The sequence below is a fragment of the Notechis scutatus genome, chromosome 1 (assembly GCF_049901735.1).
Source record: "Notechis scutatus isolate UNSWTSFEM ecotype Mainland chromosome 1, rNotScu1.2, whole genome shotgun sequence".
In the NCBI taxonomy this organism is placed as follows: domain Eukaryota; kingdom Metazoa; phylum Chordata; class Lepidosauria; order Squamata; family Elapidae; genus Notechis; species Notechis scutatus.
Window position 1 is genome coordinate 298,968,095 of NC_142009.1, and position 21,906 is coordinate 298,990,000.

The 21,906-nt window shown below is 36.5% G+C and overlaps 1 protein-coding gene across 3 annotated transcripts in view; it reads left to right on the forward strand.

Moving 5' to 3' along the window:
• Positions 1-1,211: 1,211 nt before the first annotated feature.
• Positions 1,212-21,906, forward strand: part of SPATA7 (spermatogenesis associated 7) — a 38,322-nt gene continuing 17,627 nt past the window's right edge. The window contains exons 1-5 of one of the 3 annotated variants that reach the window (XM_087952044.1): positions 1,212-1,423; positions 7,569-7,643; positions 9,786-9,881; positions 14,571-14,618; positions 17,021-17,154. In XM_087952044.1, the coding sequence (XP_087808170.1) occupies positions 1,369-1,423; positions 7,569-7,643; positions 9,786-9,881; positions 14,571-14,618; positions 17,021-17,154 (408 nt within the window). In that variant the 5' untranslated portion in view covers positions 1,212-1,368. The remainder of the gene's footprint in view (positions 1,424-7,568; positions 7,644-9,785; positions 9,882-14,570; positions 14,619-17,020; positions 17,155-21,906) is intronic. The other 2 variants (XM_087952045.1, XM_087952046.1) reach the window with 2 other exon arrangements.

Consider the following 21,906-nt stretch of genomic DNA (forward strand, 5'->3'; position numbering starts at 1 on the left):
AGACGAAAACAATTGCACCTACAAATAAAATTTAAAGACTTTATTGAAGCTAAAATTCACTGAAGCTGAAATTCCTAATTTAATTTGGGACAAGCTTCTCTTACATTCAATTTCCACATTACGTGCACTATAGCAATGCCTGTTCATGTACAAACAGACATTGCCATATTGTCTCCCATATTACCAAAATGTGTTAAGCAATAGCAGCTGAAAACACAAAATGAAAACTACAGTAACTCTCCTCCCACCCCACCCACCACTAATGTACTGGAATGAATGGAATGTGAGAGGAAGTAGACCACTTAGCAAATTAAAAAAGTTTCTACTTTTTGTTACCATACCTCTTTCTGTTCTTTCTTAATAGTGCTCCAAGTAAATTGGGATGTCTAAGATCCAGAACTGCATTAATACACTGTGTTTTTTTTATCATGCAGAAAGGGATTTGGGATTTCTTTTGATTTACCTGTAAAAATTTGGTCTGCCTCAGCATCAGGCAACACTGCTTTCTTGTACAATGTTAAGCAAGTTTTCTTAAAATTGCCAACTCTTGCCAATGAATCTTGCACCAGACAAGTGCAGGTAGACACATCAGTGTCCTTTTTGTCCTCACGTCTTCCATCCAGGAGGCCTATAGCCCTTAAATTCAAATACTGCCCAGCTTTTTCTTTTCTTTTTACTATCTATAAGCTGCTTCTTTCTGAGCAAGTATTAGCCATAAATTAACAAGCTCGGCTTTGTTATTTTAGTTGATTAGCACTATTGGCTGCCTTGCCCTGTGCACTACTGCGGGATTAACCTTGCTTCTGTCAGTGGGGTTTTATACACGGTGCTCAAAATTTAAGACGTTTTAGAAACATCCCATCGGAGGCCGTGAGGCTTTATTCTCGAGTATAGGATAGCACGATAAGTCAAGGCAGCAGCTTTTGATCCTTTTTCTCACTCCTTTTTTAACCTTCCTCCTTTTTCGACAGCGTCTTCCAAACCGGCGTCCTTCAGACACCGCAAATCCGGCAACTGTCCCTGCTGCTGACAATTAAGGGCAGGAAATTCGGCTGCTCTTTATTGGGCCAGGTCGTCACGCCACGCCGGGCGAGAAAGACTTAGGGCTTCTCCCAGAGACCATGTGCCCCGGGAGTGGGTCGGCTTTTCCACCCATCTTCCCCGCCCTTTCTCCGCCCTTCCTTGATCCTAACACCTCCTGGCGGCGAAGCGAGCGACGGTGGCTATAGCAACCTCGCCGCCGGCTAGGCCCGCCTTTTGATTTGCTTTGCTTGCGCAGAGACGGTGGAAGGAGACGGAAACTGGCGAGAGGCGCCGGGTCTCCTGAGGCCGGCCCTACGGGCGAGGAGCCGGCTCCAGGCCGGGAACATGGGAGTCAGGATGGACGAAAGCGGCGAGCGCAGGAGGCGGCGGAGCAGCCCAGGTAGCACGCAGGAACCGAGCGGAGTTGGGAATCTGCTCCCGTAGCGCCGGGGAGGAGGGCGCCCGGAGGCTCACTCTTAGGTCCCGATTGGGACCTAAGAGTGAACCGGGCGCTTTTTTTAATGCTCCCCGCTCGCTCGCTGCAGTCGGGGGGGGGGAGGCTACGCGGCTCATCCGAAGCTCTTGGTCTGTGAGGGGCTGGCGACCAAGATCCCGATTCCGGCATTTCGTGGGAACAGACGATTCTCTGCGAGCAGATCGCCTCGCGCAGCAGAAGGTTACGCGCCTTCTCCTCCTCGCGCCGGCTGGCGGGGTTCTATGACCCAGCATGCACTGCTTCTCCGGCTCCTCAGCAGTTCCAGAATGCGCCCGCCGATCCAGGGTCCTGGGGGCGGGGGAAGAGAAAGCGGGTGTGGAAAAGCTTTCCCGAACTTTATTGGTCTGTTCGGGATAACGCGGGGAAGGGACGAGGAGCGCGGAGATTTCCCGGCCTGATCAGCAATTGACTTAGATTTAGAAATAACTTTATTGTCACTTTAAATGTACATTAAAATGAAATTTCGTTGCATATGGCGCTCAAGGAGTCACCACCTCCAATATACGCTACATAAACATGACAAAACTATAAACAAATAATAAGTTAAATAACAAATAAGCAAGCATATACCCTCATATATGGCACAGAGAAACAACGCAGTCTAGTTCGGATGTATACGTGTACTGTACATGGTAAGAAAAACGAATCTTGCGAGTTTATCAGACGGCTGTCATAGGGGACAAAGCTGTTACAGAATCCTGCAGTCCTGCTAGAAATACTTAAAAACCTCCTCCCAGAGGGGAGCAACAGAAAAATTGCTAGAGCATGGAGTGGGTAGTCCTAAATCAGACATTTTTTTCTGTCTTGCTAATCTACTACTTACAGCAAGAACTTGGCACCAGTAAGCAGAGGTTTCAAAAACTATATGCACCTGTGTGCTATTGTCACTGGACAACAGTCCATCTTTTGCCTTGCTTGCTGCAGATCAACTGAGGAAAGATGAGATACAGATAGTCCTTGACTTATGACCACAGTTGAGCTCAAAAGTTTCTGTGGCTAAGCAAGACAACTTGTTAAGTGAATTTTTCCCCATTTTACAACCTTTCTTGCCAAAGTCGTTAAGTCACTGGAAGCACTTTTTAAATTAATAACATGGTTGTTAACTGTATCTGGCTTCCCTGTTAACGTTGCCTGTTAAAGGGTTGCAAGAGGTGATTTTATGATCCTGGGACACTGCAACTGTCATAAATATGAGTCAGTTGCCAAGTGTCTGAATTTTGATCACATCACCATGGGGATGCTGTGACAGTCATAAGTGTGAAAAATGGTCGTAAGTCACTTTTTTCACTGCTGTTGTAACTTTGAACGATCACAAAATGAACTGTTGTATATAGTTGTAGGAAATAAATGATGCATAGTATTTTGTCTGTGGTGTTACTATTTTGCAATTCCTCAATTATTTTGTGCTGGAAACTTGCTTGTTCAAACACAACAAATGTGACTTGAGCTAAGGTAGTTAAAAAAAGAATGGTGTTACAACTCTAAATGCATCTGGAGATAAACATGATTTTAATGGAGTCGTTTTAATATTCTGTGATAATTTTACTGAGCTTGCTTTGCCTTTTTTGGTAAATGTCAAAAACTAGATAGGACGAGTTTACCTTGACTGGTGGTTTTCCACATTGGTTATGTTATTCTTATGGGCTGCCTGGCAGGGTTGGGCCTTTAGATTTTTGTAGTAATTCTGGTTCTGTGTTTTGGACTCAAAAGGCTTCAGTACCTAGGTTATTGATTTATAGTGCCATTATCCTCTGTTTAACATCTTTATGACACCACTAGAGAACATTTGGAGCTCTGGAATGGGATGCTATCACTGTACTAATGTTACTCAGCTCTACAGAGCAGTCTTCCTTCTAACTCCAAGGAAGCAGTAAGGACCCTTGAAAATTGCCTAATCGTGGAATGCTCTGGATAAAGAAACACAAACTCCAGGCGTGTTGGAAGTACTGTTAAAAAGGGCTCTGGGGATAAAGTGAGATCTGTTTTGGATGAAATTTATACACCCAGAAAGGACAGATTCACAGTTTGAGAATGTTCCTTGACCCCAGATATTACTGGATTTGCAGGTGGTGGTGGCAAAGAGCATATTTGCACAGTTCGTGCACCAACTACAACTATTTGTGTGCCAGTCAGTCTTAGCAATAGCCATCCATTCATCGGTTTCACCCTGGCTGGACTACTGCAGTGCACTTTATCTGGAGCTAACCTTGAAAAGAGTCTTGAAATTAATACTAAGGTGCAAGATATATGATGCACTGTTATCAGATGCCTACAAGGTGTAATGCTGGTGTTGACTTTTGAAGTCTTGAAGAGCTTAGGTCTAATTTATCTGCCTTGTTATATACCTCCCCAGCTCTGAGTTCAGTAGGAGATGCTGTTCTGAAGATACCCCACTGCCCAAAGACCAACTATTAAGTAGGCAGGAAAGGACTTCTACTCCCAGGCTATGAAACATTCACTGTGAGGGTATATTTGGCTCCTGCAAGAAGATAGTTTTAAAACTCTTTCTTAAAACTTTTCATGGATTGTTTTAGTGTTCATTTTTATTACAATTCTGTGAACTTTTTTTCTGTTTTATAACTTCTTTTTCTTGTTGTCTTAAACCATCTTGAGTGTTAGGATAAATGAAAGGGCAGGATAAAATTCTATATCAAATTAATAAATGAAATGCTGTAGGAGCTATGCTGATACTGTACATGAGAAATAAGCTTTCAAATAGTAAGAACATTTCACAGCTGTTTTGGACTTTTCTTTTGGATAGAAATGATTTTGTTTTTATCTACAATAAAAACAGCTACATGGAAGTTTACTTACAATGAGCGCAGCCTAAAATATCTTAGCTTTTACTGAGCTCTTTTCATTTTAGATTGCCCTTGTTGGCAACCTAAACTTTAGTTAGAGGTGTGGGGAAAGTGCTGAATTGTAAAACTGAAGTTATCAAGACCTCTCAATGGTACTGTGATATGGGAAAATTGGTGGCTTGGTAACCAGCAGGTCCGTGCTAATTTTTTTTTAAGCAATCAACCCAAACACAGATGTTTTTTAAAGAATAATTGTTGCAAAAACAGGAAAAATAACTATGAAAAATAGATTACTGGTTTGTTATTTTAATGCTATTAATACCAGCATTGCATAGACATAAAAGATACTACTTCTTAAAATATTTTTTTAATTTATTTTCAAGATTGACATGTAGTTCTCAATTTACGACCACAATTGAGCTCAAAATTTCAATTACTAAGCCACAAAGTTGTTAAGAGAGTTGTGTAATGTGTGAGTATATACACATTCTGGAGAGAGAGAGAGGGAGGGAGGGAGAGAGAGATACAGAGATACATATATACAGATGTACACAATTACCCAAAGGGATCTTGTACTCAATTGGCTCTTTATTCCCAGGAAACGGTTTAAGAACTTGAGGAGTTGGGGCCTGTTATATTTTGGGCAGGGAAAGGGGAGAGATTGTTGTAGATATTAGAGACAACCACAGAAAAAGCACACTTCCTAGGCATCATAAGATGACAAGATTTAAAAGAAGGATTCTGGAACATGTAGACTGGGCAGATATTCTTGAGAGAAGGTGACCCTTCAAGTAGCCTGGTCCTATGCCATGTAGGACTTTAAAGGAGATTAAATTGAATCACAAAGAGAAGTCTATGGAAAGCTAGTGCAGTTTGTCGAGTAGTGGTACAACATGAGCATAGCAAGAGGTATCCATATCTACTTGTGCTATCCGATTCTGGACCAATTGCAGTTTCCTGATAATTTTCAGAGGCAGTTTTATGTAGCATGCATTGCAGTTAGTTCAGAGGCATTAGTCCAGTTCGGAGGAAAATAAGACATGAGTGGGATAATAAAAGGATGATGGTGGACCATAATTTTTATATTTCTGATTTCTATCCTATTGCAATAAAACCTTAATTTAATGATCATCCAAGAGTGATGTCCATTAAAGCTGAGTGTGTTAAGTCTAAATGTATTCCATTTGCATCACTTTGTGTCATTTATAATTATGCAGTTGATATAAAAGTGATTTTGCAGTAACATTTCAATTCAATAGATACATTTTAATGGTCAGCTCCTGACATTAATCCATGAAATGGGAGAAGTTCATTGATGAAATTCATATTAAAAAGTGTCCATTGTGTCTAAAGTCTGTTGAATTAAGAACATGTATCCCAGTGATGGCAAACCTTTTCAGCATTGAGTGCCCAAACCAGAACGCACATGCACGCGGTGGAGCACTGGAAACATGAAGATCAGCTAGCCTGTGCACATCCGCGCACCAGCCAGTTGGTCTTTGGATTTCCGGTGCTCCGGCACACACAAAGACCAGTTGGTGCACCAGAAACCAAAAAAGCAACTGGTGACGGCACGTGTGCCCACAGACAGGGCTCTGCATGCCACCTCTGGCACATGTGCCATAGGTTTGCCACCACGGATCTATCCTATCCATGCTTTTGTAGTCTTGTTCATCTTAAGGTAGAAATAATTTCTTGATAACAGAATATCCATAAAACATATCCTGAAAGATAAATGAGTACTACCTAATGGATGTTCCCTAAAGACATGGATATTTCCTAAAGACATATTAAAAGTCTTTGTCGAATGAAAGAATCTTTCTGTTCTATCTTAGCTTTTTCATGCAAAATAGGATGTACTTACATTCCATTTTATTGAAAGCTGCCCAAAATTGTCTGAAAGATGGGCGGCCATATAAATGTTTTAAATAGTAAATAATTAAATAAAATAAAAAATGGAAGGTCTCACGTAATGGCCTGTATTTTCTACTAAGCATGTATAACACAGATTGAGGAAGTACTACTTTAAAAATATTAATGAGAAAGCCATTCTTTCTGAGAAAAGTTTTTATTAGTGACATTATCCAAGTGCAAATGTATAGCAGTGGAACTTTCAGAGAAAAAAAATACAGGTTAATCCTTGCTTAGCAACCCCAATTGGGACCTGTTGCCAAGCACAGAAAAACACATGACTGAGATAGAGTTACAACATCACTCTCCATTCTGTTGTTAAGTGAATCATCACATGAACTTGATTTGTAGTTTTACTTCTATCTTTATTAATTCTGCTTCTGGGAAGCCAGTTGTGAATCCCAGAAATGACATGACCACAAGACTTTGCAGCAGTCATAAATGTGTGCCAGTTGCCATCAAATGGCTGCAAGGTGTTGGAATGATCATAAAAAGGAAGTTTGGTCGGAAGCTTTGGGTGTGTTTTTACACTATCATAACTTTGAATGGTCATAAAACGAGGCAGTTGGTAAGGACTACTTAGAGTCTTCATAGCTTTTTGTATTACTATTAGCAAATTAAGCTAATGAGTGACATCTAAAGTAAAACTCAAAATAGAGTTATTGAGAAACAGGAACTTCAACTGTGCAAACATCTCAAAAAGTTCTTTTATAACATTTAAACAAAGGGACATCTTCCCATGCAGTTCAGCCAGGACTATATGAGAAGTAAGAAAAGATATAATGCTATTGTTTTATTGTATTGCAAGTACCATTTTGTCATTCTTCCTAGCAAAATTTTCAAGAGGTGAATAGATTCATTTTTATATAGCTTTTTTTTCTGCTCTTTTGAATCAGCATATTCTAGTTTCCACACAGGGCTGGCTTAATTCTAACATTGACAAACTAACAAACATTATTCTGGTCTTAGAGACTCTCAAATTAATATTTCTTTAATTGCTGAGCTATTACATTTTCCATGAATTTTAGTGTTAAACTTGAAATATTTCTTGCTGAAAAAACTTTTGCAAAGACTGCATTGGTTACTTCTATGTTGTTTTCTAATAAAGTTACTAAAATTATAAAAAAGAAAAAAATATGCCATTTGCTTTCATCGCAGTCTAAACTACTAAGTAGCATCAGTATAAAAACAGCCTGTGAAAGCACAGCATTTAATGAATATTCTTTCTTGATAGCACAATATTAAAATAGGCTTTAAAAAAAATCTACAACCCCAGTTTTTTAACAATAGGCAATTACAACAATCTAAACTTGTTTTTTTTTCCTTTTTTATTTCAGTAATAGAATATCTAACCATTCCAAGGTACGGATTAGCAAGCCCATTCAAAGGACATTTAAGTACAAAAAGTAATGGTAAGTAATTTATGTGATATGATTAATAATTTATTTGGAAATCACGCTAGGTATAGACTGCTACAAGTCTTTTATTTAAGCATTAGTTTGACAGAATTTAATCAAATCAGTTAGGCTTTAACCAAGAAATTAAATCTAAACCTAATAGTGTTATTTAAGGAAGATATTTAGCCCTCTTTATCTCGTTTTTAGCAATAAATAATACAACTTTCAATCTAGAGAAAACTGTTAAAGAAGCATGACTAAATATTTTTGAAAATCATGTAACATAATAATTCAAAAAATGTACATGAAGTATTATCATAGTTCTTTATTTACCTTCTGTTTTCAAAACATGGTGAATTAAAATTGCTATGTTTACTCTATGAAAATTTAAGTAAGTTCTCTCACCACTTGCCTCATCAGTGCTTTCTGTCTTCATTGGCATGAAATTGTCAGAACCTTCAAGCTGAAGTCCTTAAGCCTCTTTACCTCAGAATGATCACATTGACTTCATAATGGGTCTATTCTTGGGGTAGCTGTTTTGAGGGTCTCCTGCTAGTTTCATATGCATGGATATGTGCTGCTCCACTGACTATTAAGACATAAACTTTTCCTGGCAGAAGCATTGCTGAAATGGCTGTGTGATTAGCGTTCATCTTGTTCATGGCTCAGTAACAGAAGAATTCTCAGTCCTGTGTGAGGGTTGATTTTAATCTGCTTATGTAATTTAATATATGATTATTTAGTTGTTGGAACTGCTTTCTTAACACAGGCTATGAACTCTGATGGTATTAAGAAACCAAGAAAGCCAAAAAGACCAAGAAAGCAAGCCCATTGAATAAGCGTGGTGATAGCAGTCCCCTGACCTCTTGGAATCTATGATCCCAGCAAATACAGCTAAAATACATCAAATACATCAGGGTTGTGTTAGACCTCAGGGGCCGGGTTGGGCATGGCCAGGATGGGCATGGCCAGCTTGACATCACTCATGTTGGGGGCACCTGTGGTGGCCCATGTGTTCTGCCAGTGAAAATGGGTTCCTGAGCTCTGTTTTCAGCTGCGACAGCCCTCTGACAGAGAAAATGGAGCTCAGGTGGGCCATGCAGGCCACGTAGGCCGGTCCGCTATTTCTAGGGCAGCTCCATGGGCTAGATCTAAGCACCCCGCGGGCCAGATCCGGCCTCCAGGCCTTGAGTTTGATACCCTTGCATTAAGGGATCTGGAAGAAATGGCATCCTGTTTTATCTAAATTCATAGCATAGATGTGCCTAATGAAACATCATTATGTTTAGAGCCTAAAACTATATCATTAATTTTTTATAATGTTAAATAAAAAAAGGAGTAGTAACTTAAATTTTTAAAAATATAGTGCTTTTACAGAGGGTTTTCTGGGATCTTTCATCTTGAAAATCTATTATACCTGTAAGCAATACAATGGCATCAAGTATTCCCGACCATTTATCAAGCTATTTTAAATAAGACTTACAAAACAAATATTCCTGTTATAAAATATACCTTTTCTATAGAACAAACACCTCAGAGAATGCTATATAAATCTTGGGAAAAATTCTCTGCCAAGGATTTCATTAATCTACTACTTATTCTCTTATATGTGAGAAAAAGAAGGATCTCATATACAAACTGCCATCTTCTTGACCTGAGTGAGGTTTTCCCTCTGGTTCAATCTAAACAATTCTTGTTTTATGGTTCCACCTAATCATTTTTGTTTCTACTTAATAACATTTTAGACCAAATGAAGGTATCTAGAGTAAGTTGGTTTAGTTTAAGCATGTCTAGTTTCCTTTAGTACACCTTCATCTCAGTTCTGTGTTTTAAATATTTTAGAAGTTTTAACTACCATTGTCTTGGACAATGCCACAATTTGTGGCAGAAAAATTTAGCTATATTTAATCATTTAATCATTGAAATAATTAGGTTCTATGGCTAGATCACTGGTTTCTCATGAATCATTCTCCCTTTTTCATACAGTTCATTCATTCCAAGAAAAACAGTATACAACAATATTCAGGTGTACTGTGCTATTTATTTCATTTTAATGCCACCTTTATACACATTTTCAATTTTTTCCTTGTATCTGCAATTGTGGATAAAAATTATTGGTGTTTTATCCTAATGCTCAAATATGTTTTATTTTGGTAGCTTTCTGCATTGACTCCTCCTCCCGCAGACTCAGTAATCAGTACCTCATCAGGGATCACATGGCTGTTCATTATAATAAAATACTTTCAGCCAAAGGTAAAAATATTCATACTTGAATTCTTTCCAAACATTTGTTATAATACTCATATAGTATGGTAATAAGAATGTCTGACTAGGCCCCAGGAGATCAGATTCAAATGTCCACCTGGTCCTAGATGGTCACAGATGGGCTTGAGCCACACAACAGTGTATATATTGCTTCAAACTTTATAAAGGCAACAAAAGGATAAAGTATTATAAATATTCTGTTATCAGAAAATAAGATTTTGCAACAGACATACTCTTAAGAAAATTTGGTTAGACATGCAGATCATGTGTGCCCTTGCAATATGTTTTTTTTTAAACTAAAGTGAGATAGATCATTTCATTGTCCAAAATGTTATAGCCCTGTGTTTTCTCCTGAATTGGTGAGAGGTTGGTGGCATACAAGTTTAATTTATTGTTGTGATTATGATTATAATTTCCACATCCTTTTGTGGAGTGCTTCCAAAGGCAGTTTTCTTCTATCTACAGTATTTTTTTAAACAAGTATTGGGATTAATGGATATCATTTAGAAGTTGGAAAAATGCCAATTTCTTTATTTATTAGCACTCTAATGATTGCATTTCTAATTGAATCAGAAATATTTATGAATCTTGAGTACATACTATTTTCTCACTAAAAATGAAACAGACATAAAAGCTAAAGATAGGAAGTATACTAGCCAATACTAATGAAAGTTTGGAGATTTCAGATAACAATTATATAAAATAATTATATAATAATATGCCACTTCCTTGGTCATTGATCAGATATTCTCCAAAGTGGTGATATATCCTTATTAATATTTAGCAGAGAGATCTTTTCATCTCTTTTAATAAAGAGATTACAGAATAAGGCAAAAGTAATATTCCTGTAGAGGTCTGTTCAGAACTAAATTTCCTTGAATTCAGTGAGGCTTTTCCCTTGGTCAGTAGATATGCATTCTAACCTACTAGCCAATACTAATGAAACTGAATAACTGAATAACTTGGTGGCTGTCACAATATGTATGTTTCAGCTGTTTGGGGCTCTGCTAAGAACAAAATAGCACAGAAGAGTCAAATAACCTCTAGCAAATAGATTTTATTGTAGAAAACCTAAGAAGCTATGTATCACTTATAGCAAACCAGTGTCTTGCATCTGTTTCCCTTACCTAGTCTATGTAAACGACTAGAAGTACTTATCTTTTAAGAGTTTTAATCTTTACTTTGTTTGGATAGTACTCATCTGATGTCATATTTTTTACCTTTTTACTTTTGTTTGAATGAGAGTAAACTTTCTCACAGGAAATGTTAGGGTAGGGGTAGGTTGGTAGGTTATGTCCCTCTTTGGCATCAGCAGTGGCTTACTGAGAGAGAAGGGTGGCACTGGGAAACAGATGGGCTGGACCACGTGGTTATGCCAAGTTGACAACTGCTGAGGAGAGAGTGAGAGGTTACACAGAGCAGACTTACCTGACTTGTTTTAATATAGTATATTTTGCAAGTGAGCTCTTATATTAAAATATCTTCATCATCTCACTTGTCTTCTGTTTTATTTGAATTGGAACAACCCAAAGTTCTGGATTATATTTTGACTGAACCATGAGTGGCCCAACATGGTTTGATAGACATTTTGCAATGTAATGGATTGTTTAGGGTTCAAAACAAAATATTTTCTATTTTATGATCACCCCTTGACCCACTATTTTTCTTATAGTAGCTTTTTAAGAAAGGCATTTGCTAATGAAGTTGTTTTACAGCTGGAAAAGCAATTTAAATTACAAATATGTAAATGGGTGTACTAAATTAGGATCCCATTTTTTCTGTGCAGCAGGACAATTATTTTTATAATGGATGAAATATCCAACATACTTTGGGGTAATTTATGTTTACAGGGTAATACTCCACATTAAATTATATATGTAAGATGGAAAAATGTACTATATTGAAGAAGAAAAGAAAAATATGTAGGTAATTTGATCAGAATAGTTTTCTCTGTTCTACAGAGACATCGAATATCACTATAAACCAGGTACTTTGCCTATGCACTGGTTTAATTCTATTGATAATTGATAATTCCAAGCTGGGATTTGCCTGGAAGCTGTAGTATTTAGTTACTACATTTAAATAAGCCATTTCTGTCAGCATCCAAGTTTATTTAGTTGAAGGTATTAGTAAGCAAAAGAAATAGATCAGTGGAGTTAAGAGGAAAATACATTCAGGACACTATTGACCCTCAGGAAGTCAGTTGGGGTCTACAGATGATAAAGACAAGAGTTAGAAACCCCAGTGGCATAGCTGTTTTTGTCTAAGCTTCCATTTCAGTTCATTATTTCCTCTTACACCATTGTTACAGTTCACAAGCAGAACTAAAGCATTCAGAGAGCTAAATTATGCTGAAGTCTGCATGAAATCAGAGCATTTCCCACTCCTGATACTTAATGATGCTATAATGGAACTGCAAATGATGGTTCTGAGAAAAGGCAGATAGGAGTTAGACCAAATTAGACGTGTGGAGGAGGCCTCTACCTCCTCTCTTCCACTGATGGCTGTTGCTTGAGGCAGTTAAGGAAAGGAATGTGTTAAGTAAATAAGATAGGACTTAAATTATCTGTCTCTTTGCTAGCATGGATGCTGATTTCTTGGCAGGGAAGTAGCCAGATGGCAGTTGGTCTCATCCTCTCTAACATTAGAGGTCTGACTGTTTTAATTTGAAATTGGGCCAGGTGATGAGGAAGCCTTATTGCCAGTACTAAAGATCTAGGGGTCTTACAGTAACTAATGAAAGCTTGGCAGATATGGTCTTTGGACATAATTATATTTTTAAAAACCTATTAAATATTTTTCTGAGTCCTAAGACTAATTCTGGTGAAACCCAGAGCAATTGAATTGATAAGTCTAACTAATATGCTGCTGATACAGCTGTCAGCTCAGTATACTGTTTTTACTTTTTACACATTTTTTCAAGTTTAAGCTCTCCTAAGGTGAGAAAAATCACTGCTAGATATAAATGATATGTTATTATGGAATATATAGAATGTTAGATGAACACCAGAAGTTTTAACTGAAGGCAGATAATAACCCATATTCAAGATACCATGGCAGTCTTTCATTCATTGTTAGTCTCTATAAAGGCTACTCGAGATACAGAATAAAAATATATGTTTTTAAGGTGGGTGGGGTGTTTCAGAAAACCAAAAATATTTTTCAAATTTCAGCACATTAAGATTTCTGGATGTTTTCCTTCTTATTTTCATGGCTGACCATAGTGCAGCATTATGTCTGTGGGGTCCTTGGTGTTCTCTGAGCTTGGTTGTTTTCTTACAGATGTTTCATTAATGCACTAGATAACATGATCAATGCTTAGCAAGGACCCCATACACATATTTTCTTCTATCAGTATTATATCTGCATGATATTATTGATTGATTGATTTATCAAATTTATATATCCATTCACCTCACCAATCTCACAGGAGCTTAGTCTGATTCCCAGACTTGTTGGCATAACCAGGTCTTGAGGAATTTCCGGAACTTTAAAAGGATGAAGTTATTATTATATCTGGGAGGGGTGGTGGAAGAAAGTTCCATAAGACAGGTGCCACAGCAGAGAAGACCCACTACCTGGAGGATCTGCCAAATGTAGGTCCTTGGCAGATGGTATCTGCAGATGCTTTCTCTGCCAGAACTAATGGGCCAGACTGATATAATTAGAGACAGGCAGTCCACAGATAACCTAGTCCCATGCTGTGAAGACCTTTAAAAGTTAAAACTAGCACTTTGCATTGGCCCCTAAAGCAAACAATCAATGCAGATTGCAGAGGAGAGGTTTAATATGACCTGTCTTAGGAGCACATATAGCTGCCTCCACTGCTGCATTTTGAACCAGCCAAAACTTCTAAATAATTCTTCAAGGGCAGCCGCATGTAGAGTGGATTTCAGTAGTACAGTATGGAGGCATGAATGAATGTGAGCCAAGCCTCCCCATTCTGGAATAGGCACAACTGATGCACAATCCAGAGCTGTGTAAAGACCCTCTTAACCACAACTACTATCTCTCTTCAAGCAAGAGTTGTGAATCGAGGAGTACCACAAATTGCCCTTTGGGTCTGTTTGGGCACTTTGATTCCATCAAGCACTAAAGATGGCATAATCCTGGAAAACAGTAGGCCTCAAAATTTCATCTCTAAGGTCCTACATGGCTCGTTATTTGAAATACCTCCTCCTCTGGAATTCATTTACTTGTCTGATCATATTTTATATTGATTAGCTATTTACAGTCCTCTCCTTGTAGGACTGACATCTGACAGAGTCTTGGAAGTGGGTTTTACTAATGCTGTGGAGCTTTTGTTTGTTTCATCCTTTCTGTGGTTTAGGAAACTTGTAGCAACTTTTGTTTTCGAGTTGGCACAGGGAAAGGAGTTTATAATATGCAGGTGGGATCTGTATTGTGTGTAGGTTATTTATATGGGTTTGGGTTTTTTTTAAAAAAAAAATATTAGCTGTCTGTAGCCTCAGGAATGAATAGCATATAACTACAGTTGGAAATAGGTAGGTATATAAGTAAGCAATTAATAAAATAATATATTAAAAGTTTGGACAAGCTGATAAGCTTCAATTATAAAAAGTTTCATTTTATAGATACATATTGATAGCTCATATCAAGCAAAGTCTATTGCAACATAAATTACTTTTTTATTGGCTTTGTGTTGTTTGTTTTCAGCTGCTATAGACTGTTCATTACCAAAAAGCAGATTAAACAGTATAAAATGTAAGTATTTTCTTTGATTTGTTAATAATTTTAAAAAGCATAGCATGAAAATTGTATTTCATACAATTATTCATTATTATTTAGAAATTAGAATTATTATTCATTACTACATATACCTTGGTTGCAGTGACATTTCCTCTCACTTCCTCTCATCTTCAAATTTTTAAGTTGATTTGAAATGTGCGACAGTTTATTATTTCTGGTGGATGCTGTCTATCAATGAATGAACACAATAAGCCACAACAGAAAATAGCCTGAACTGTGATATTTCAATTCAGCATGGTTCAAATTCTGAGTACATAATGGTATGGTATGTTATTGATACAGTATAAGTTATGATGAAAAATCTGTGTTTATTTTGTTTTGTTTATTTTGTAATCTTAAATAGCAAGAGCTGGTCCACACTGTTCAGTAGTAGTGTTCAACAGTATTATGATTTTGTGTATTTGCTTTTTAAATTGTGTTGTTTTGATTTTAACCTGGATGCCACCTACAATCTGTTGGCGAGAAAGGCAGCTGTAGATATTGTTTAATATCTCTTTTGTTTAAGCAAATCATCAATCAATGAATGTCCACCACTGAAAGATTGTTTGTGGAGGATGATGCAGTTCATGATTCCTCCATTGGGAAGGGGATAGAACTAGAAGATTTTGGAAGTTATTTCCAATCCTTTCAGGCTTTTGATTCTGTATAATAAAAATATCTTATAAAATGGTATGACAACAAGCTAAAGACTAGTGAAAATTATTTAGGGCAAAAATACAGTCTGCTCTACAAAAATATAGCTGAAAACAGAAGTATTTGTACATGAAGGAACATTTTTTTGGTTATGAATCAGCAACATAAATTGTTTCTCTTGGAAGTCTAGCAGGGTGGGATGGTTTAGTCCCATACGAATGCATTTTAATCCTTTTTTTTTTAGCTGTTTAAACCATTTTTCCCCTGGCACTTCCTATGTTTTCATGAAGACAGAAAATTGTTCATATAAGAAAGAGGACCAAGTCACAGATAAGAGTACAGACAGGTATCCTGGAATATAGAGCTGGTATCAGGTAAACCAAAACTCAGTGTGAACTAAAGTTATCAAAGGGCTTCTTTAGATATGTTCAAAATAAAAGAAAAGGAATTATGCTAGCTGATTAATAAAGGTGGCAAAATATTTTAAGGTAACAAACAAAAGACATAGAAACTGAGCTAGCATTTTGATTCATTCTTAATCAACAAAAAAAAGAAAATTGGGTACTCCACCAGGACATTGTGAAGATGGGAAAGCTATGATGAAGAGGCAAAATTGAAGCTTGAGATTGAGTAAACATGTTCAGGAAATACCTCTTTAGATTAAATTTTCACAAGGAAATGAATTGCATCCTACTGTATTGAAAAAAATCATTATAGTTTGGCTGAACCTTTGTATTATTGAGATCCTGATTAAAATGCCAGATGACGACTGGGGGAAAAAAAATGTACTTTTCTTCAAGAAGAGAACAATGATCCTTGATGTTATGGAAAGATCAATATTATTTGATCCGCATTTAATTTGCTGTCTAAGAATTTAGCTTTTTCTTGTGTGTATATCTATTCTAATATGTATTTTTGTTTTCTTGTTTATTTTACTCTGTGCTTTTTTTTCTCATGGTTAATAAAGGGCAATAAAAATTATTTTAAGAAGTGATACTGGAAGATCCAGGAAATGACAGATTGATCAGTCTAAAATTGCTAACTGGGAAAATTCTGGAACAGATCATGTTTATTAAATTTGTAGATGTTATAACACTGAGTGGGATATTGCCTAGGAAATAGAAAGAAAATTCAAAGCAATCTGGATTGGTTGGAGAAATGTTGGGAAAATGTGCTGCAAATAACTGCAAATTAACAAAAACAGAAAGTGAAGCAGAACAAATTCTGTCTTCTGTACTACATTCTGATGCCAGGTCATACAAAGTTGGCAGACCAAAGGTGGTAATCTTATCTGTTCTTATCTGATCTCATCTCAACTTCTCTTATCTTACCTTATCATCTTATCTTATTTGTATCATATGAGGTTTGGTTATTGTTTTAGAAAAACAGTAGGGCATTCTTGTTGTGACTAATCCCTGCTTTACTAATTTTAATTCAAATTTAAAGTGATGTTCTTACTTTGGATTTGGGCCATTAAATAGAATAAAATTATGTCAATTTATAATATAGACCCTTTTATATATGCATTCAAGAATAAGATAGTATATCAGATTACAGGGCATTGTCAAGTTTCTCATCATCTCATAACTATTGCTACCAAAAAATGACATTAGTTGAAAACCATTTCTACCTTTGTCTGCACAAACATAGCAATCTGTGTGTGTGTGTTTTTTTAATCCCTTTAATCCTAGTAGTTTAACCTTAGCTAATATTTTCCTCTTAAGTTTCAGATCAGCAACGAAGAGAGAAACTGAAGAAAGAGGTAGAAAAATGTGAGAAGGAGATGATTTCATCTCAACAGGTATCCCGATCAAGTTCCAGGGAAAGTAGAAGACTGTTGTCTGCTACCTATACAAAAGTAGGCATATTTATTCTCTTGTTCCTTTTTCATTATTAATACTGGAGAATTCCTTCCCGGTTTTAGTATTGTTGAATAGCAGTATTCTACTAAATAGTCACCAAAAATATTTTAGTAAATACTTCCTTTTAAGAATAAGCAAGAGCATATAGTAGTGTAATTCCTATAATTTTATTTCTATGATTTTAATTTGTGCTGAATAGGAACAGGCAAAATTCTCCAGTACTGTCTCTCATTTTCCAGTTTTAGATTTGTTCTGGACTACCACTATATCAACTTGTAAGTTGGAAAAAAAGCGTAAATTTTCTATACATTTTTATACATGGTTCATGCCTATTTACAGGCTTGTTTCTTAATTTCACCTTAATTTAATTCTACTGCTGCTATCTTTTTCACCTGCTGGAGGGGGGAATAATAATTAAAAGGATTAACAGATTGCAACTGGAGTTTGTTCCATATGATTTTCTCCTTACTCATCTGCTTCAGAATGAGGAAGCTTGAAATTTAATCCGTCCTTCCATTTTTGTCTAGCATCAATCAGGAAAATTCTACACACACATACACACACACACCAAATTTTAAATCATGTGTGATACTCTCTTGCAAAATAAGCCTATAATACCTGTTTTCAATTTATCTGCATTTAGTGATAGGCTTGCTATAAATATACCTGCCCTTTACAGGGCAGCAAGTACAGCAGGGTGAGTGAAGCACAGGGAAGCAAAGGTGGTAGGGCAAGCAGAGTTCAGCAGAGGCTTTGAGTTGTGGTGTGGGGCTTGAGGCTACACTCTACAGTAGCAATGCTGGGGCTGAAGTAGAGGTCTGGGAGTGTTAGCATCTGGCTGAGACTGCTGGACTTCCCTGGTGTCTATTTCAGCCTCAGTGCCACTACCGTTGCTTATGTAGGGTGACCAAAAGAGAGAGGTGGAGGGGTGATAGGCAAGTGGGAGAGAGTTGACGCTCTCTTCTGATCTTAAGTGCAAATGGGCTGCCAAACACTATCTGAATTTTAATCATATCACTGTGGAAATGCTGCCGTGGTCATAATTTCAGGGATCAAGTATAAGCACCATTCGTTCAGCACCTCCTTAACTTTGAATGGTCACTGAACAAAGAGTCAAAATTTGAGAACGACCTGCACATGATCGCTATGCATTGTAATCTGAAATATAGAGACTTCTAGCTTTCTTTTATTTGTGTCCTAAGTTTTGTAAATATTATTTACTTCATCCTTTTTTCAATCTGTTTCCTCTAAAATGTGTTGAAATTCCTTCTTCCAAATTTCTGTCAGTATTATTAAATCTTAAAATTATGGTCCTAAGTATAATTTGGTTGGAGAAGACAGATTTAGATTATAAATGAAAGTTAGTTGTTTGTATTCATGTATGTACCTCTTCCCAGCTATACAGAAAGAGAAAAAAATGGAATGGAGGAAATAAATTGCTCAAATAAAACATAGTTGTTGACTAGCACTGCATGGAATAACAGTAGTTAGGAAAATGATCTCTGATAGACAGCTAGAATATTATTTGCAGGGAAGAAATGGGGAGAGTATTGTAAATGGTGAGGTTCATTTTCATTTTAAAATGTGCATAACAGAGTATTTGGCTTCAAGCTGCTATATAATGTTGATTATTAGTTTGCCAATTCTTGCATGACTGCTTGGTAGTTGACAGTGAATGATAAGTTTCCCAGATTATCACTTTATTTAGAAAAGTTGCTCATGATTGGTGGAGATGGATAATACAATATGCTGTTGTTTTTGCTTGTTTTGTTATATTTTGAAATAAAAGGGAGAAATGTCAATTTAAACATCTGAGACTCCTTTGGTTACCATTATTGTCATTCATCAAAGTTTTTGTCATTTCGGATTGTTGAATAAATAACCTTTGTATTCACTACTGATTTTTATCATGCTAATGCAGGATTTGCAATATGTATCTTGGTGAAACTTTTTTTCAAAATTTTAAAAGGAATATGCCAGGTGCCAACCAAATAAAAAATGGCTTTCAAATCAGACTTGTCAAACATCATGCTGGTTCTGATTGTCTCAAAAAGCTAGTCAGTTATCTCCTATGCAGTAATATGAATAATTGACCCATAGTATCAATGTGTTGTATATGTTTTCATCCTTTCGGATATAAAAGCTAACATGTTGTGCTCCTTCTCTTCAGTGGTAAATTTATTGGTAATGGAGAATATGTTTATTAGGCTCACTCTCAACTCATCTTGATTGATGTTCTTATGAATAGCCCAATTGTTGTAGAGCTGCAACTGGCCCAAGTTACACTCTGCAATGGAAATGTTGAGAATCCCTAATCTGGAGATACTCTATTGTCAAACCAATAAGGGAGAATATTTGTACTCTGAGTTGCAGGGCCCTTCTATTGTCAAACTTGATGTTTGATACCATGATATGTATGAAGAAATAAATAAATTCAAATAACTTTATTGTGGTCATCAACCAGCAGGAAGAAAGAAGAAAATGGTTTTCAAATATCCAGAACATCAGAAAATAAATAAAGAGGAGCGATACATAGAAAATGTAAAAAGCTTCTATGCTAAAAAGCTTTATTCTTATTAGTTAAAACTAACCTAAGAGAAGTAAATAATTTTGTGGCCATTAATCAGTGCAGGAGAATTAGTTTTCAAATATACAAAACTAAATTGACAGTATTAAAGTAATTAGAAAAGGTACAAGAACCACAGTGGTGCAATGGTTAGAATACAGTATTGCAGGCTACTTCTGCTGATTGCCAGCTGCCTGCAATTTGGCAGCTCAACTCTCACCAGGCTCAAGGTTGGCTCAACCTTCCATCCTTTGAAGGTATATAAGGCTAAGGGCTATTGCTATTAAATACAAAGAAAGAATTTAAGCTAAAAGACAATATTAAATCCAAAAGTGCTAAGAAGATAGCTCAGGCTTCATACAAGTCACAAAAACAAATTAAAATTAGCAAATCTGTATAGAAATTTTAAAATAGCAACATAAAATACAAATAAAAAAGATAGATAAAATAATAAAATTATTCCAAAGGAATTTGTAGATTATAAATTTATATTACAAATCCCTTTCAAACCTGAGAATACAATAAAATATATGCACCAAAGCATAAAAAAAAGTTAAAAAGCAACTAGTAGTTAATGCAGAGCTGAGCCATTTCTGGCTATCCATTCTCAGACAGATTCAGTTGCTCTTAATTATTCTTTGCCTGATTTTGCATGCTGCTATACAAAACCTGGCAATCTTATGTTATTTCAAGGTTGATGTCCATTACCGGAAAGAAGAGATTGCTAATATTGTTGATTGGTGAATCCTGTTTTTCTGGTCAAGAGTGGGGAAATTAAAGCATTTTCAGGTTCTATATAAAACAGGCAATACAGAAGAAGAAAATGTTGGATAGTTTTGACTTGTCCTGAGTCTCAGGGACATAATGGATATATCTTTCATCCAGAAGTGCTGAAGGGAAAATATGACATTGAACTGAAATCCAGGTCCTTCCTGATGCTCTGATTCAGGATATTAAGCAATGTGAGATACAAGCTGGTGCCAGAGTGTATATCTGGCTATTTGCCATGGAAAGCTGATAAATATACTGAAGCCACCTTTAGGTCTACCTCTATCTTTCCCAACTACAGCATTATATCCATTTAGTGCCAAATCATTTGGAAGCTAGGTTTCTTGCAGCAAGCCAATGATGAATATAATTATTGAAACATATGAAGTTTATTACCTCTGCAATGGAACAACCAATTGTCCATATTTCAATTAATTGGGGTAGCTTAGTCTTGGTAGGGTTCATATCATAACCTCTTTACATATATATAGGAGATGCAAGAGAAGGGTTCTGGCTCTCTCAGGGACTAGATGGTGTATCTTCTAGAATTATTATTGGCCAAGTGTGATTGGACACACAAAGAATTTGTCGGTGCAAATACTGTCAGTATACATAAAAGAAAAGATACATTCATCAAGAGTCAAGAATCATAAGGTACAACACTTAATAATAGCTATAGGGTACAATAAGCAATCAAATCATACTAGGAAACAGTCAATATAAATTGTAAATATGCAAGCAACAAAGTTACAGTCATACAGTCACAAGTGGGAGGGGATGGGTGATTAACAGTAATAGTAGTGCAGACTTTGTAATAGTTGAACAGGGTTGAGGGAATTATTTGTTTAGCAGAGTGATGGCTTTCGGGAAAAAACTGTTCTTGTGTCTAGTTGTTCTGGTGTGCAGTGTTCTATAGCATCGTTTTGAGGGAAAGAGTTGAAACAGTTTGTGTCCGGGATGTGAGAGGTCTGTAAATATTTTCACAGCCCTGTTTTTGACTCCTGCAGTATACAGGTCCTCGATTGAAGGCAGGTTGGTAGTAATTGTTTTTTTTTTCTGCAGTCCTAATTATCCTCTCAAGTCTGTGTCTGTTGGGTTCTACCTTCGTAATTCATCACTTGAAGTTGAAGGTTCACTCTCTTCTGGATCATTCATAAGCGACTGATGACCCCTTTCTAATGATTTCATGACTAATAGCTTCATCAAATTCTGAGGGTGTCAATGGGTGAATAGTAGATTGATCAGAGAGAGCTATGTTGTTGTCAGCTTGAAAATGTTGTTGAAAATAAAATCTGGAGTAAAATCTAAATCGGTGACATAATGGTTGGTGTTTTTTTTGACAAGCTTGTTTGGATAATAGGATCCAAATCAGTCAATATCAGAGGTGAGAGAAATTCTTGCCTTTGAGGAATAT